The sequence below is a fragment of the Netta rufina genome (genome assembly GCF_964035555.1).
Source record: "Netta rufina genome assembly, chromosome: 7".
Taxonomy (NCBI): Eukaryota; Metazoa; Chordata; class Aves; order Anseriformes; family Anatidae; genus Netta; species Netta rufina.
Window position 1 is genome coordinate 29351420 of NC_140130.1, and position 18436 is coordinate 29369855.

Consider the following 18436-nt stretch of genomic DNA (forward strand, 5'->3'; position numbering starts at 1 on the left):
AGGAAAGACACCACTATTGATAAACCTATTTTATGTGCCTTCATTTTGCCTGAATTTGCCTGCTAGACTAAATATAGCTCGTGCTAATTCTTTCAATATTTAGAAACAAATAAACAAACAGCAAAGATATTATTTGTCCACACCAAACGCTACCATTTGTGCCTGCTTGCTTCAGTGTAACTGCAGATTACTAAAGTTAAAAATAGCCATTTTCCATTAACTTAGACCTTCATGATAACAAGTAGTTTTGACAGTTTTTAAGCAGTTTGAGATAACATGCACAAGTAGGTCACAGTTATACTTGGCTTTAGAAAAATGTCTTTCATCCAGCGAATTTACAGCTCTTTACAAACAAGCCCTTAGGTAAGCAACAACCTATAAGGCTTACTCCAACACCCAAATTCAGTCATGTATGAACCCTAATAGCAGCTACTTAACAACAGCTGAAAGTATAATATGAAGACCTTTGCAAACTGCACAATAGAAAGCATGACTGACGTCAACGGCAGCGATCCCAACAGGCTGCAGAACAGGTCATGAGAGTGCCCTGGGAAGGGCTCCAACTTGACAGGGACATGGAAAAGGATTTTCAAAGTTCGCTTTAGTTTAGCTCCCAGTTCAATCGCCAGATTTCCAAAATGATTATTTGTTCACGCTTCTGGGAATACTCATCTATGCTACTTCATCTGGCATTTGGTCAGAACGTCAGCTAGAGCTGTACTATGAGGAAAGCTGCAAAGGAAGTTTAGAGACCTTATGCTTTGGTAACTGGGAGAGGTGAGGGACATTGCAAAGAACATCAACAACATAGTCTGTAAGGGTTGGTAGAAAATAAAAGAGAATTTCAGAAAATTCATCGTAAAGCACAGGTCAGCCATTAGTCCTCACAACAATCCCCCTGAAAAAAATATCTCCCATTATTTCCATTGTACAAGTAGGGAAGTATAAAACTCTTCACCCAGAGTTCCATTTACAGCAAAATTACATTATTTTGTATTATTTGCTATACTTTATGTATTGATTCACAATCTACTATCAGGCTATACAGTACTTCTGCTTAAATAACAACAAGGAACTAGAGCAGAAGAGTTCAAAGGGATGGTTCAAAACACAGAGGTCCTGATGGATTTCAGGAGTTTCTTCCGTCATCTGTTGCAGTCAGTTCACTAGACCATGCTGCCTCCTGGAGCAAAAGAGACAAATAAAGAGAGCTGCACAAATTGAACACTGATGATATTGTGATGTGTTTTACTATGCCTTGAGTATCTTCTGCAGTTTAGTAATAAAAATGGCAGAGGTAAATCTTTACCTCTTTGGCTATTCTTGGTATGCCTGGTGTACAAACAGCAAGTAGACAGCTCCAGACCTGATGCATTCAGAATGATAATGATCACCTTTTGGACAGCTAACACTACATAAAATATTAACAGTCAACATTCGCTGAACACGCAGACCCTAATGATACTGAGGTTTTAATGAGACTCCTTATGCATGAGGTAATCTGCCAGCATGAAGCAAAGGGTCCTGATCCAACACTCAAACAAAGCCCTGATCCCATAAGGACATATTTCTTATCTGAGCTACATGCTCAGGAGTAACCTCAATAAGATCCATCATGCCGCGTTAAGTGTCTAAAAGTAAGCTCATACATAACATTTTATCAGTAGTAGCGTTTAGAACAGTTGACAATAAAAATGTTCTGTACCGCCTCACACACAAACAGCCTTTGGTCAGCACCAAGCAACTCTACTACATACTCCTACAGACATGTTTATTTTCCAACTAAGTCCATCTGTTAACAATGAAAAGCAGAAATCGATAGAAATTAATGTCTTAATCTCTTTTATGAATATTATTTGTTGCATCTCTAAACTCCTGTGAGGTCCCTGTCCCTCCAATTAATTGCTCTGAAAAAACCTGGATGGCATGGGAAAGGCTGAGAAAGAATTCCCCCTTCATCTCCAGGCAGCTCTCCAGCAGAACCAAGCAGGCATCAAACATCCGTGCCGTGCCGATGAAATATGAAAGAGAGATGGCGGGGAGAGAAAATGGGAATAGGGCCAGTGGAAATGTTCCCTGGCTACCCTTTCTGTACGTTTCAGGTTTGGTGGAGCAAAACATCTGCAGAGCTGAAATTGCAAGGTATTTCCATCCCTTCCTCAACTCCAGGTAGCCCTGTGAAGACGGCAATCTAATGCATGTCATAAAGCTTTGCTGAGACCAGGGCTTTCCCCCCCAGGTACTAAAGCAGCCTTAGCACAGCACTGATGCTAACACAATTAGCACTCTTCCAGAAATGGATCCTTCAGAGACTGATGCAGACCATGGCTTCCTACAGCAAGAACTCCACAGTGCCACAAGGAATTGTGCTGACCCACCACCATTTATTATTTATACCTGGGATGGGCGCGACGCTGTGGGAACATGGAGCCGGGCACATTGCGCTGACAACCCTACAGCAGTCGCACGCTGCCATCCATGTGCACGAGGCTCATTTGGACAGCGGGAGGAATCCAGGCAAACCAAAGCGCTGGTGCACGCCGGGCGGTGTGTAGTGCGTGAAGACGCAGAGAAATAAGGGGATGCACAAGCAGGGCGTATCCCTGCATCCAGGGGCTTGTTCACACGCGATATGTAATTTTCACAAAGTATTTTTTTCAATGCAGAGACAAGCGGGGAGTGGTTTTACTGGTTATTACCGCGCAGATAATTTTCTTTAAGGGGAAAAAATTTAAAAAAAAAAAATAAAAAAGAGAGAGATGCTTACCGGTATTTCAGCTTTGTTATGACAGCGTTCAGAACATGTTTAACTTTACGCCTCCGGTTCCTCCGATGGCAGCGCCCCGCGCCCCGCACCTGCAGCCCCGTCCCCAGCCCCAGCGCCCGCAGGGGGGCTCGGCACCCTCGGGCCCCCCACCCCGGCACCCAGCGCCCCCTCCCCGAGCCCCTTCGCCGCAGTTGGACCCCCCAAACTCCCCGGTCCCCCCTCGCCCCCCGCAGACCCACCTCTGGCGGACATGGCCGGGCCGTGCCGGGCCGTGCCGAGCCGGGCGGGGCCGCGGCGCTCTCCGCGCTGCGTGCGCCTGTGCGGCTCGGCTGGGCTCGGCTCGCCTTGGATCGGATTGGATCGAGTGGGATCGCCTGGGATCGGGCTGCCGAGGGCAGGGCGGCGGCTGCGGGGCGGAGCGGGGCGGGCGCAGCGCTGCGGGCCCGGAGGGGCAGCGGGCGCCCCCCCGGCGGGGACCGGGAGCTCCCCGACACGGCCAACCCGACCTCAGCGCACCGGGAGGCTGCGGGGAAGGGCAGGCGACGGGAACCGCAGGGCTGCGGCCGAATTGAGCCGCGAGAGGTGGCTCCGCTCAGGGTCGGCACGGCCAGCAAGCAGGACCCGGGGTGCTGCGGCAGCCGGCACGGCGGTGGCACGGGGGCTGAGTCACGCTCCTCCTGCTCTGCTGTGCCACACGCAGCGCAGCTGCCTCCCAGCAGCAAGCCCACACGGTTTTCCTACGAAAGAAATGCAGCCGGAGATCCAGGAGAGGTGGCGGTGCTCGCATCCCTGCCCGCGGCTGCGTGGCGCGGTCCCCACCGCAGTGCCGGGGCGCAGCCGGCTGGTGGCTGCTTGGCAGAGCCCTGCTGTGCTCGCCCCGCTGCCAGCCGGGCAGCGATGTATATATGTGCATGTAAATGTGTGTGTGTACACGTATGTGTGAGGGAGCAGAGCAGCAGCACAAGGGCGAGCACACACGTGTCCTCTCATCAGGTGATGTAGGCGCAGACAATGCGCCGGCACAGCTGTTCCTCCCATATCGCGCTCAGCCAGCAATGACCCGTGGTCATACACACCTCTGTTTGCCATGCATCGCCCCACTGTCACCCGCAGCTCATGCTCATCAGGTCGTTCTGTCTTCTTGTCCCTTGTTTCTGAATCCTGCGGCAGCAATGAAATAAATCGCAGGTTCGCCTCTTTCCCAGCTCCTGTAGTTGCTCAGCGAACGTTCACTCAAAAAAAGTTCCCTTCCCCATCTTCTTTTCTGAAATGAGTAATGTTTTCCACTTGGAAACAACTCAGGTTTTCTTTCTTGTACCAAAAGAGCCAAGGTTTTCCTCAGTAACATAACAGCATTTTGTGTTTTTAATTGAGTCATTTCCTATGCACTTCCTTCAATGAGTTTCTGACTAGCATTATCAAGGGTTCTCCTGTGTGATGCTTAATAGATGGCTTTAAAAAAAAAAAAAGGTTCAGGAACATGCAGAAATTAGCTTTTTAATGAAGAATTTCCTTTCTTTATGCTGCTAGGAAGTAAAAGGAGAAAGGCATTTGTACCCTGGCTTTCTATAGAACGCAAAGAATTTATTCCACTTACTGTGCAACACCTCTAAGGCTGAGCAGTTCAACAGACATGTCGATCAGAGAAAGTTAGAATGGATCAGATACAGAATCAATTTATTAAAATTAGCCATTTAGTTGGGTTTCCTAAGTAACTGAGGGTGATAGAGTTTCATTTTTCTGTCTGTCCAGCAAATCCCCTTCAAGAACTTCAAGACCCGGATATGGAAAATTTCTATTAAAGCTGACTAAAAGGTAGAACTCAGAAAGAGTTCAACAGCCTTACGAGTTTTGTAGTAATTAGGACTTGCAAAGAGAAATTAAAATGAAGAAAAGCTGCAGTGGGAACTCAAGTTATCAGTTCTGGAAGCCATGCCTTCATTAGCCACAAGTACCAGCCAGGCAATCTGCATGTGTGCAGCTGAATCAGCTTCTGCACTGGCTGTCTCCTGTCCTGCCAATATTTAGGGAATGTGGAAGGGAGCTGAAGAGAAAGGAGAGGGTGGGAAAGGGCGGTACAGAGAGGAAGGGAGACCTCAAATAAGAGCTATTGATCCAGACAAGATGGGCAAGCCAATCCAAGAGTTTGCTGCTGCTGCTTCTGCAAGCTGTTGTCACGTACTCTCCTGTGCACTGCCTTTTTCCTACTCACCCCAACACATGTGCTCCTGCTGCCATTGCTGGTCTCACCCCTATCAAACCACTTCAGCTCATTAATCACCAAGGAATTGCTCACTTCCTTGTGCTGGTGATTTTTCTGCCAGGAAAAGGAAACAGAAAGATAGACAAAACCAAAAACCTAAGGCTCAGGTAAACGCTGGAGCTTACAGAAGACAAGTGCGGAACTGCATGGCCAGCAAGAGGTAAAGAAGAACAGGTGAGCATTAGAGGGAAAAGAGATGGTCTTTTTGAGCAGCAGCAAGCTGTTGAGCTGTTCAGTTGACTGAGCCATTTCCTGATCACTTAAGAAGTCCATTAGGAGAAGTGATTGATATTACTTTATTTCAGGCACCTACCTGAGGTTTCTGAATTAGCCAGCTGAGAGGCAGGATCCTACCTGCTACATTTTTGTATTGAATATACAGACAGCTTAAGCTTCTAACTCAAATTAGACAGAAAAAAACAAACAAACACAAACACACACACACTAATGCCAGTGTTTTTTAAAGGTATTTGGGCTTTCAGATATGCAAACAGGTACCTGGGGATTTTTTAGAGATTTTTTCAAAGTCCTTCACCGACCAATTTTAGCAGCCAGGTGTTTTCAAATCCCCTATTGGTATATTCAGATGCTTAAATGCCCTTGAAGAGCTATGTTGTTTAAGGTCACAGAGAAAATTATGTCAGAGTAAAGAACAGAACCTGCATCTTTCCAGAAAAGCCCTCTAAATATTGGACTGTATTCTCTGTACAACATACCTTGCTGTCACTTGTGAATATATTCACCTGTGTGAATACATAAAAGTTTCTGGTTTTCTATCCATTAAGTAAACAGGTTTTAGACAAACTGAAAACTCTTAAAAGAATGATGATGTCCAGCTAAGTCAGCAAAGGCTAGATTTATACATTTGAATTGTGAAAGCATTAATCACTTTTACTGATATAACCTAGAGTATTGGAGATCTTGGCAGCTAAGAAAAAGCCTCTAAATAAGCCCATTAATAGCTAATCTATATTGCCTTTGCACCAAAATGGCTAAGTACCCTGGAGGAACTTAGGGCACAGGCCAGCATGTGAAATTCATTTCTGAGGATCAGGTTTGGAAAGATCAGCTAAACGTTGACTAGGATTTACTGCAGAAGAATTTCAGTATCACCTGTGTGTGCATCCTTATTGGAAAGATCCCAACAAAGAGCTCGGAGTCAAAAACTTACTCAGCTTTCATCAGGTTCTCACGGGCTCACATATGAGGTATGAACCATGAATAATAGCTATGAATCTTGACTCCTAAATCATTTTTTTTTCTAATTTTGTATTCAGTGTATGCCTACAGGACATACAGAGACAATTACATAAACTGCCTTTGCTGTTAATTATAAATGAGAGTTTTTAGATATGTGTCAAGCAAGGGTGTTATCTCAGTGAGTGCCCTACTTTGCCCTTTATCCTAAAGAATTTGCTGTGGCCGAACAGGATTAGATTATGCAATCAGAGCTGATTAAATGTGTAAGCATTTTTACATATAGTATCTTTTACATTATGCTATCAATGTAAACTGTGACAGATACTTCCTTGGCCAAAGTTCACATTAGCGAAGATGAGTAACATAGCAAGAATAAGAAAGAATATTATGAATAAACCAGAATCAAAATTTCTTGCCACTCCTCTACATAAAATTTTATGAATCATCAGCAAAAATTCACTGATAATTGCAATGACAATGAGCCAGACTCTGAGAAGTGTATACATTCTGCTGTGAACAGCCCCATTTATGTGGGATAGAAAGTCTGTACCCAAATAAATTAATTATCTAAATCAATGTGAAAGTACATCAGTGAGTAATGTGATAACTGACCATAAGACACACAGGTTTCTTCCTGTGCTCCTGGAATTCAGACATTGCTGATGCTCTCTTGATTCCTGAAATGCTATTTTCTTTATCCTTACTTTCTACTCTGACCACTGTGTAGCAGAGCCCTCTGGCTGAGGAGTATAGAAGCAGACAGGACTCCCTTCAGCACACATCAAGATCATTCCTTAATCAGCTGTTGGACACAATTTGATTTGAGACACACAAAGTACTGACTCTTTTTCAGGAACTGAATGCCTTGTCCCTTGTCAATCTATATCAAGATAGCAACCCCTAGTCTCAAACCTGGCACTGATCAGTCCTACAGCTAAAGCACACACCTGTGTGTAGACACATGCTCTTTGACAAAGTGTCACTGAAATTGTGACGGCTGTTTCACAGGGACTCGGGACACACCTGAGAGAGAACACAGAGCAAAATCAGCCAAAGGCACAGTCTCACTCATCTTAACAGGAGCTTGAATGAATCTCACAGTCTTCCTGAAGAGACTTGGAATAAAAGAAAAACACTTTTCTACTGTTAGCATCGGCCAGTGCACCCTGGTGCATGCATTCTGTATATTTTCTTTCTCTTACCCCTTGATATCTACCAATAAATGTATCTGGTTGACCTGTGAGATATGATCTCAGGCCTAGCTGAGTTTTCTGATGTTACTGTATTCTTTTGGGGTGCTTTTAAACAAACAAACAAGGTTTAATTCAGTCAAGCGTGTGTGTGGGAGGGTGTTCCCCACTTTTGAATCCGTTTGAGTTTCGGGCTGATGGTAATCCTCCGCAGCTCTCACTTGTTTATGCCACAGACAGTGATGCTGATGGACAGAGATGCCAGCAGATGATGGAATTCTCCACCTGAGCACATTGCTGGAGTGAAATCCTGGGACAGGCTGCCCTCTGCAGGCAGTGATCCAGCAGCAGGATGGATTGCTCTGAAACAGCTCACGGAATTGGTTAATGCTACAAAAGATTTTTATGTCTGAACAGAGAATTTCCACATATGCTGTAGATGCGGTGGTGAATGTAATAGCGATTGGCTTCCTGTTGCTGGCTGTAACCGCTGGAGAGGCAGAAGGAAATGTAGACAGCACTGGTCTGATGGCAGCAGCCAAGCACCCCAGGTAGAAGTATTAGCTCAGTTGGACACCAACCGCAAATTTCCAGGGGACCCAGAGACTGGAGATAACAGCTTCTGAACGCAGAACCAGAGAAACGAAATGGATGGAAATGCTTCTCTTGACACAGGAGCTGCCAGGCAGGAATCAAGCGCTCCGGCAGTGCTCAAGGATCTAATCAGGAGCAGGTTCCTTTATATTAGGCACATTACAGACACAGGTCTGCTTACTTCAGCATTTCACAACTTGAGGACTGAATGTCAAACTAATCCAAACAGCCTGAGGCAAACGAACATGGATGAGCAACCGAAACATTTCTGAATGACCTTAGGTCTACTACAGACTTCATTTTCTTTGCTTGTTGTCAGTGGTGCCTCCAGCTCAGTTCCTTAAAGGCCTCATCCAAGTGCAGATGCTCATTCCTACAGGGCTAATGACTCAGAAAGAATTACAAACAATCAAGCTGAACGTGCTTGCTCTGGAAATGTAGTTTGGCACAGAGGACAGCTTCTGAGCATGAAATTCTAACTGGAAGTGTTCAGATGAATTTATCTACTCTCACCTACAAATAAAATAACGCAATGGTGATGTGCACAGTCACTCTTGGGACTTACACAGGAACGCTGCAAGAATCCAGCTGGGGTTCCCAGGAAGGGCCTGTCTTTTACCACAGGCCTCTCCCTAAATTCATTGGGGTTTAGTTGATAGAGAAATGCAAAGATCATGTGGGATGTGATGGCTGCAGGGATAAATCAATGTCTGAGTAAACTCAGACTAGTCCTGTAGCTTCAAACATTATTTGAGAACCAAACTGGACAAATGAACTGCTAAAATCCAAGTAAAGGAAAGTAAAGTAGCTAAGCCCAGAAATAATGTTTCTGGTTGGTGTATTAATTCATTCTACAGAGGGTACACAGGGATATTTTTTCTCAAAAAATATACAAAGATTCTCTCTAAACCTTGTTGCTATGTTTCTGACAGAAACGTGCAAAACAGTTAAAACCAGGTCACTCGTGCCCTCTGCTACTGGACACAGCTTCCTATCAAGTCATGAAATAAACCCATGGGAGTTACTGGCCATTTCCCTGGCTGTAACAAAATAGGTAAGTGACAAATGTCCAGGGATTTTCTCCATGGATAGCGAACACTAGAGAGCTTTGTGACACAAATAATTGGGTCTTTCTAGATAATTGTTCTATCAATAATGATTTAAAACTAATTATGAAGCCACTAGAGAGTGCCTCACATAATAAATGCTAGACAGTTGCTTCAAAATTAAGACATTTTACAATGCCAACATTTAATATCAAACTCCGTGGAAGATTTCAGTTATGCCTCAGGACAAAGATATCTGAACTGATACTCCAACAAAAACTTAACTCTTAATTGTAGACTAATGCAAAAGAGAGATCTGTTGAAAGTTTATGAATATGCATAGTAGTGTGCCTGAACTATTTTGCATAGCTCCTATTTACTACCTAGATGAGCTTTTGCATACGATCAAACAGATTATCTTGATAAAATTTTAGGGATTAACAGATTATAACCCTAAATCCAAAGATATTAGTAACAGTGAAATCTTATTATGCATTAGAAAACAAACACATGCAGTCAGAGCTGATCTAAAAACTACTACGAAACCTCTTAGCCAAGCCAGGACTAAGCACCTAAATTGTCCCCTGAAGTACATGCAGATTCTAGTGTCTAGACTTTCCTTTCTGCAAGTACACAGGCAAATGATTGAGAGAGCCAACATATTGCAGCTGGGCCACTCAATTATTTTTTTTTTTCTTCCCAATATTTTGGGGCAAATTCCACTTTCATTTTGTTTCTATCACATTCAGACTCTTGCAGTCATTACAGTTGCAATACAGAACAAATCTGGAAATTTATTTTTAATCCCTCTGCTCCAGCTTCCAGTACCATATGAACAAGTAAACTCTTGGTCCTGTTAACCTGTAGAATTCAGTGAAATTGGCTAAACTCTAACTGATCACATTTTAGAGCATTTTATCTGGTTTCAGTAATTTATTACATGCTAATGCTTGCAGACACCATATGGCAGAACATTCATACATTTACTTATAGGGGAAAACTCAGATTATAAAGAGGTTTGCAGTGGAATAGAAACTTATTTGAGGAAAACATGATGTGTTTGGAAAATTCATGTCTCATTTCATCAGCAATGTGTACTTCTGACCTCCTTGTGGTCTCCTTCATAACCCGTTATGCAAGCTAGAGCTGTGTTGTATAAACAGTGTAACTGAGGCACAAACATAAGAAATACCCTGCTGGGCATGCATATTTGTCCATCCAGCCCAGTATCCTGTCTTCAACAGCTGCAATGAGGGATGGCGTAAAGAGACTAGCAGATGTGACTGGTAATTGATAAGACAATAGACTAATGACTAGGAGGTTTGTAGCCCATCAGAAGACAAGTGGATGCCTCTACAGGAGAAACAGATGTGCAGAACTGCAACAGGATGTGCAGGCCCGGGAATGTCTGAAATGGGATTTGAAGAAACAGTGCGTGAGCTGATTACATGGTGCTATTAGTGAAGCAGCAAGGAGGGAGGTGTTACACGCATCTTGAAGCATCAACAACCAGAAAATTCATGATGGAAAATGACAATTAATGGGAGCATGTACAGTACTACATATACAAAACAGATTAAACTTGGAAGAAACATGGTTTGGACTTCAATCCCAGTGCATGCTGTTTGGTATCCAACACACAAAAAAATGCTTGTTTTCTATCATAAAGCCTGATATCAAAAGGGTACAGAGATGATTCAAATTTCTCTTTAGCCTTCCCCAGCAGCAGAGATCATACCAAGCCTCCACCTTTTCATTCTTTATTTCATTCAAGCAGTACATGAAAACACAGATGTCACTGTGGTTATTATAAACACAATAGAATGCAAACATATTCTGCACTGCTCTACCAGTATGTTTTCATTCTGGGCTGCAAAACTTCCAAATCCTGAACCTCTCTGATGCAGAAGTCCAGACTGCAGGAAGTTCTTTTGTAACGTAGACAAATATATCCATTAGAGGCTGCCTGATGCCATCAATCTAAAGGGCACAGAGATTTCCAGATAGAAAGGCTAGCACATTATCTCGCTGTCTCACTCCACTTAAATTGATTTAATCTTGACAATTTCATTAATTTGCAAGAGGGAGAAGTTAGTTCCCAAAAGCTTCATCAATTAAAATAGCCTCATTTCCAAGAAGCGTATTAACTGACATTCAAGCAAAACACTAACCTACTGCATGTGGCACCCACAAAACAAATCCTACTTTAAAAATAAACAAACAACAGCAGAGATCTATACTTAAGGAGTATTAAAATAGGTAGTAATACTTGTGTTTATTTCAGTGGAAACAGCATCAGGCATAAGCAGGTGAGGTTGTGAGAAAAGCATAAAAAACCCCATCATACTTACAATTTGCAACATATATATGCACCATTGACTGGATTCTGCACTATAGATTGAAGCTCAATATATTAGTAAAGTAAATGCAGGGTTATTTGCAGTGATTCAATTTATGTTTAATAGGCCTTGGGATAATCATGCAATTGTGGTGTTTTCTTTGTTTTCCTTACTGCAAGGCATTTTATATTGAGGAGTCCTAATAAGAAGTCACCTTTACAACCAAAAACTGAATGCCAAGCACACTGAAATGTTTGTTTAAAGCAAAACAAACAAAAACCCAACCCTGTTTTTATGTACATCTGGCACTCTTAGAATAATAAGAGGCCCTCAAGCATTAAAAAACCATTGCCTCACCATCTGCGAAGAGGTGACTTGTGATTTCATAAATTGTGAACTACACTTAGCAATGCTCTCAGTTATAAAACTGTCAGCTTTTATATCTTTATGATACTTTACTGTTTCTTTATTCATTTTGCTGCCCAGACACACCCAAAAAACATTTTTGCAAAAACAAATGGATTGCAAAGAGCATTTGAAATTACCATGTTCTCTTAGACATCTTAATCAAGCATACGTGCCTTAAATCCACATTTTCTTCACAAACTATGCAGGCTCCAAATAGGGAATCTATAATGAGAGAACAGGAGGGTCCTCATTAACATGGTAAACATCCCCACATATGCGGAAGAACAGCTTTACCACTACTCAGTCCACTTTCTGACAACATATTTGCATTCAAACCTACAACTTATCATTTATTTTATTTGCTTTAATGAAAGCAGAGCTTAATCCTGCAATATAAACCACATAAGCAGGGTGGATGTATCCTCTGAACTGTAGTTACAGTATTAAAATGCTAATATATATATATAATCAAATCAATAATAATATTAGGCATAATCTGTGTGTATTACAAAACCATAGCAAATACCACTTAAATGCATCTGAATGCATCTAGCTTTGCCTTCTAGAGTATTCTTAAAAAATCTAAGTTTCTTTTGTATAGTACAGTATAAAAACCTTCTAAATAACCCATGTAGTTGCTAATTACCTAAACACAGAGAGAAGACAGACGTTTCATCATATGACTACTCACATAGAAAAATTTTTATTTCCTAAGAGTATCTACAGAATATAACTTGACAAACCCACAATAAGCAAAATTGTTTAAAAAACATAATTACCTTCTAAAATTACATTATGTGATATATATAGGTTTTGAGAAGGAAACAGCTAGCTCTGGTCCTTAGCCACTTCAGCAAAGGTGTCCATGTACAACTGTACAACTGGTATTTATACAGTACTCGGACTGTATCTCTCTGGGCCTGCAAAGTAGTAACAACAATTAGTCCAGCAGAATCATTAGTAAAACTTCATCACACAATCAGTCATAGACAGACTTCACAAATGACACAATATAAAATACAGCAGTTACATAGTAGCTTTGTGTTGTCTTTTGATTCACCTCTCTTTATTTATTCCTGGCATATGAAAATTGGTGTTCATTAGCCTCCAGCAATTAACGGGAAAGTTTTGCCCCATTTGAATGACAGGTGCCAGCCCTGTCACCTTCCCAACATTTCATTCTGCTCCCAAAGTGCCAAATCAGTGCTGTTCCCCCACTGCCATTTGCCCAGTGTCCAAACACTATGCTGTGAGCTGTAGCTGTTCCCAAACCATCACACTACCCACCAGCTGCTCCTGTAACCTCTGCCCATCTACCTTACCTCTGCTTTTCCTGCAGCAAGGGAAAATGGGAAGAGTGGTCTTTTTTTCTCAAAGTATTGGGCTTGGAAGTGAAGTAAACCCCCCTTGGTCTTGTTCAAAGGGAGAGGGATGCGTACCATCGGTATTCTGGGGAAAAAAATCAGCAGTGAAACAGGTAAGATACACGGTGCCTTAAGCGCTTTCATATTAGCTCTACAAGCACCCCAGCTGGCTAAGACCACACCGCCAGCCCAGCCCAGCCCAACCCAGCCTCTCACCCTCTCTGCCTTTCTCTGCTGCAGCATTCCAGGTGCCGGCCCCCAAGCACCCCTGCAACCACCACAACCCAGTGGCAGCTTTTGGGGCCCGCGGGCAGGGAGGGCGGCGGAGCGGGTGGCGGCCCCTGCAGGCGGCGGCGGAGTCGGAGCCCCGGCGGTGTCAGTGCCACGGTGTCGGCGGCCGCCGAGCGAGGAAGGCAGCGAGGAGCCTGGCCCCGTCCCCGCGGCCGGGCCGCCGCATGCAGCCCTCACCCTGGAGCGGCGGCGGCGGATCGAGGAGCTGTCGCGGGCGTCCCGGCAGCGGCTGCTGCAGTCGCGGGACAGGATGTTCTCCAAGTTCACCTCCATCCTGCAGCACGCCGTGGAGGCGGTAAGGCCGCCGGCGAGCCGTGCCACGCAACGCCGGGGATCCGAGCGGGGCCTAGCGGCCGGCTGGGCCGAGACGGGGATGGCCGGGGCGGGGGGACCCGGCTCGGTTCAACCGGGCTCGGTTCAGCCCAGCCCGGCTCAGCCCGGCTCGGCTCCCTTCCTCCTTCCCTGCCGTGGCCCCGCTGCTCCCGGCTCGCCCCTGCCGCAGGGAAGGGAAGCGGAGGCCGAGCTGCCCGGGCACGGCGGGGCAGGGCCGGCCCCTGCCCAAGGCTCGGAGCCCCGGAGGGTTCCCGGGGGGTTCCCGGGGGGATCCCGGGGGGTCTTTGGGGGGCATCGGGGTGCGTCCTGCCGGGCCCTTGTGTCCCGGTGATAACCAGGCAGGCCCTGGGTTGTAATCGTGTTTTTCAACGGAGCAAAATAAAAGGAGGAAAATTCAGGAAACTCCTCGGGATTGTGTTATTGTTGGTGGTGGTGTTGTGGCCTGTGAACCAGCTGCGGTGCTTTTGTGCGGTGTCGTCGCTCCCGGAAAGCGCCTGCTTGTCGCTGGTGGGTTTATTAACGGGGTAGGATGGGGGAGCAGGGTGAGGTGCCCGGCGTTGGGGTGTGCTTGGTTAAACCTTATCACGGAGCCCAAAACGTCCTGGGCTGGGGAAGAGAGAGCCCCTTGGTGGGGCTGCCGCCGGGGTAGGCCACGTTCGGCTGCCTTTGGCGATCAGCACCAGCTTCTGCAGCGGGCCAAGGTGTCTGCAAGGCTGGGTTTGAAGAGAGGTGTCTTGGGTCAGGTGTCAAACGCTGGAGGTGAAATGCTGCTGGGGCAAACGCAGAAAGTGCCGAAGGGGAATTCAGAGTGGTTGGGGAAAGAAGAGCCGCCATGGGAAGTCGTGTCTCGTGTGGGGAGCACCTTTGTGCGTGAATGCATTTTTCATGCTGCAAATACTGCATTAATTGCATTGATTAATAGGGTCTCCATCCTAGTTTGCCCTGTTGGTGGCAGAGGGCAGCTGGAAAGAAAGGTGATGATGAAAGTACGTACTTGAAAACTCTGTATGATCACATAATGGTCACCTTCAACAGACAGTGCTTTCATTGGAAGGCATACAGAAATTAGTGGTTGCCTAACTAAAGAAATCCTGTTATGGTGAGCTGTGCCGCTTTTTGAATAGGAAAGGGTGACTAAGTGAGGCTAGACTGGAGGAAAAGTTATTTTTTCAGGCGTAATGATTCAACTCATCAAAGTTATTCCTAGAAGAATCTTTACATCATTGGTGGTGCACCAAAATAACATCAAAAATAAACGAAGAGAACTGCATTTATATGAGATCCATGCAATACTAGGAAAAATCAGGGAGCTGAATGGAAAAATAGTAGGGACTAGACTGTCTTTTCTAATTTACGGAAGAAAACACACAGGCTGGTAAACGTCACTTTGTGAGTGGCCTCTGTGAAGCAACTTTCCGCGTGTCATTGCTCAATGGTGTTGTCCCTTTTAGAACTGGATCACCCTGCTCACACCACTGTGAGGGACCTCCTGATAGCAGACACCATGCTGAATTGTGTTAGTGGGGTTGTGACAAATATCGAGCACCATGTGTTACGAATGAAAGATGGGACCACAAAAGCAAGAAGACAGTAAGAATGCTTTTTTGCTTTAGTGTAGGAAGTTTGACCCAGCAATTCAAACACAGGGCAAAGAAATAGAAACTTTAACCAGTGTTGGGGCTGACTCTGCTTCAGCTCTGAATATCAGCAACAAAACTGTGAACTAAGAAGCTAACAGTCATTCCTGCTGCATATCACTCACTGCTGCTCTCCTGCCTCACTCAGGGTCTAGAGGCCTACAGTTAGACACGTATTTAAGAGTTGAGTAAGAGTTGATTTTTATTAGATAATAATTGTTATCTATCTCTCCACACTATGACAAGTCATTCCGAAGGTTGGCAGTGTAATGTGCATCGAGCATTAACTTTTTGCTTGTTGTGAGTGTTCTGCTCTTTAATTGACTCCCTTTGTGACAGGACTGTTGATGAGGCATAAGTCAGGGAGCAGTTGCTTTTTATTAAGGCTTTTTTATCTCAAAACTTTCAGTCTTTTCTCTCTGAATTGTCCAAGTGTGGGGTAGCTCTGTATTCCCATTTGTCATTACAGCTGAATCCTGATTGTTGCCACCTTTTATCACATCTCAGTCCTGACAGTATCTTAGGTATTTTTCCTTTTTTTGGACTTCCATGCAGCATCTGGATGAGTAAGCACCATTGTGGTATTGTCCTGACAATAAATTGGGATAGGTGGGTTGGTGAGATTGGTGGAGGGCACTGAGGTCTTTGTTCTGTTACCTTCCGTCAGGGCAGAGTAGAAGTGTTGCTACTTAGTGGGGCTACTATTAATGAATCTGAGACAGTTTCTCTGTCTTCTCGCCAAGATGTTTTCTTTTTGCTGTTTGTAACTGGTACGCTTCTATCCACAAAGTATTCCAGGAGTTTTAAATTCTCAGTAAGAAACAAAATACAGTGTAAATAAAGCTGCAAGTTAGGCTTCTTTTTTTTTTTTTTTTCCTCTTATCTCGTGTTCTTCACTTTTGTTTCCGTAGAGCAAACAGCTTGTCTGTAAAGGGGTCACTCGGTTTTCAAAGGACTTTTGTTTGTGTTGGTTTTGGTCTTTCATGAGATGTTTTGTCTTAATAGTGAACTTGAAAGGATGTGTTTGAGCTCTGTATCTTGAGCAGGAAAACTATGATTTGGGCTGTTTTGAATTTCGCATCTTTCTGTCAAACAACATTGTTTGTTTCACTCTGTTGGTCACTTGCTACAGATTACTCCAAAATCATTAGCTGTCCAGCTACTCAGAACAAAATTTATTCTTCTTTATTCTTCTTGAACCCACTTTATTTGATATAATGAGCTCAAATTACTGATTGTTTTAACATTGTGCTGCTGGTAACAAATTATAATGACAAAAATTAAGGCACTTGCAGGCATGTGCAGTCTTAATTTTGAACTTGAAAGCAGCAGCCATTATAAACTCTGGGCTTTCATCAGCTGAGAAAATAAAGTAAACCTTCAAGCGTTAATCTTTTTTTTTTGGACTTTCCCTAAGGGCAAGCATTCAGATTAGTGAGATTGAAGAAAAACATCGAGTGGCTGCTGTACTTTTCCGTGTTTCAGTCAGGGGAGTGTGCATGCACTTGTACGCACTTCCCCTTCACTTCTGTTTGACCCAGCTTCCGCTTTCCCTTTACCCTCCCATCTGACCAGCCAGAAGCTGCTGCTCTTTTATACACTGTTTGCTTTGCTGGGTGGACTTGTCCAAAAAAATATTGAGGGATATCACCAACTTCACTTCTTCCCACCCTTTCATTATTGAATTACACTTTTGAAAAGCATACATGCAAATATGGCAATGATTTTTAAATGCCCAAAGGAGTTGCTATTAAAACTGAATATTTATAGGTTTAATTGTTCTTGATTTTTTTTTCTTTTTTTTTTTTTTTTCCTGCCTAGACACTAATTCTGTATAGTTTTGAAAGCTACGTGGACTTGTGCTTTGGACAGATTTTATAACTGCAAGACTGAAGCTCTGGTCAAAGATCTATAGATCTTCTGGGAGCAGCACTTTCTCTGGAAAGAGTGGGGTTTGATCTTTACTAATGTAGTGTCACCAGAACGATAGGGCAGCGTGTGCTAAGTTTAGCTGCTAAATGAGAACACTCATTCACTCACTCCCAGGAAGCTCGACTGCTGGAGCTGGGGACCAGATGGAACAGCTAATCGCTGTCTGCTCTAATGGGCTGCTTTTTAGTGGTGTTCAGTGAGTTTTGGCGATTTTGATATACCAACACCCACACTGCAGTCTTTAAGAAGTTTCTTCCACAGAGGAGGAGGGCTTTAAATTGAGATTAGGAAAGGAATCAAGAGCTCATAATTAGTAAGGACATCAGTATCTACATCAAAGTCAACTAATATAACTGCAAGAAGGAACTGCACTTTTAAAGTAATTCTTTCAAATTAGACAAATAGCGGTAATCAGAGGCCTTCATAATCAATTTTGTTTTGCTTCAGAAACTGGCATACAAATATGCATACTTTTAGGAAAGAATGATTACTCAAATTAGCAACTGTAAGATATTCCATCTCGGCTGGTAGCGAGTAATTCCTTCTGGAGCAGAAACTACAACTTCATACTGGAATTACCTGACTTAGTAAGGGTAAAGCATGCCAACCAAGTGTTAGGGAGCTTACAGTTTTGCAGTGCTTCCCAGTGTTGGGCTTTGTCTGTGTGTAAGTTGAGATCTTAGTTTTTGTCGTTACCTTGGTTTTGTGTCTGAGTAACTGAGATAAGATTTTTTTTTTCTTTTTTTTGGCAGTAAAACACTTACCTCAGAATAATATGTAGCATTGCTGGAGTAACACCTCTCTTAAATGTTCCCTGGAGCAGCTGTGCTGAAATAAGCATGTTTATACTAGGTCCATCCTCAGTGGGAAGACCAATTTGAGGGTAGGAGGGTTAAAATACTTTAACCAAACAAGTAAATATTTTTTAAAATTATTTATTTATTGTTAGGGGTTGCTGAGTCAGGTAGCCCAGTGCAGGCGAGGATGCCATAGCTCTGCATCCCTAGGTCCAGTTGGCGGCAAGGTTGATTTCTATATTCCCAACAGGTACGCATACAGACATACACAATGC

At 43.8% G+C, this 18436-nt stretch overlaps 2 protein-coding genes and 1 long non-coding RNA gene across 8 annotated transcripts in view; 1 reads left to right on the forward strand and 2 right to left on the reverse strand.

Annotated features, from left to right (window-relative positions):
* The window catches only part of ABLIM1 (actin binding LIM protein 1), a 185138-nt gene extending 181270 nt beyond the window's left edge, over nucleotides 1-3868 (reverse strand). For 2 of the 3 annotated variants that reach the window (XM_084290329.1, XM_084290328.1), the window contains exon 1: nucleotides 3007-3350. In XM_084290329.1, coding sequence (XP_084146455.1) covers nucleotides 3007-3019 — 13 coding nt within the window. In that variant the 5' untranslated portion in view covers nucleotides 3020-3350. Of the gene's footprint in view, nucleotides 1-3006; nucleotides 3351-3843 lie in introns of those variants that run through there. The other variant, XM_084290330.1, reaches the window with a different exon arrangement.
* A 6098-nt stretch (nucleotides 3869-9966) lies between these two features.
* On the reverse strand, nucleotides 9967-13525 carry LOC311211725. Of its 4 annotated transcripts, none has more exons than XR_014618640.1 (5): nucleotides 13388-13525; nucleotides 13130-13256; nucleotides 12587-12727; nucleotides 11945-12029; nucleotides 9967-10468 (listed from the first exon to the last, which is right to left on the reverse strand). It is a non-coding gene; the product is annotated as an uncharacterized lncRNA (long non-coding RNA). The 4 variants fall into 4 exon arrangements; XR_014618642.1 differs by lacking the exon at nucleotides 9967-10468 and adding an exon at nucleotides 10480-11040 and having other exon boundaries at nucleotides 11981-12029; XR_014618643.1 differs by lacking the exon at nucleotides 9967-10468 and adding an exon at nucleotides 10480-11040.
* FHIP2A (FHF complex subunit HOOK interacting protein 2A) overlaps nucleotides 13416-18436 on the forward strand; it is a 35701-nt gene continuing 30680 nt past the window's right edge. Inside the window, exon 1 of the mRNA XM_084290642.1 lies at nucleotides 13416-13757. Within this exon, the coding sequence (XP_084146768.1) occupies nucleotides 13713-13757 (45 nt within the window). The 5' untranslated portion in view covers nucleotides 13416-13712. The remainder of the gene's footprint in view (nucleotides 13758-18436) is intronic.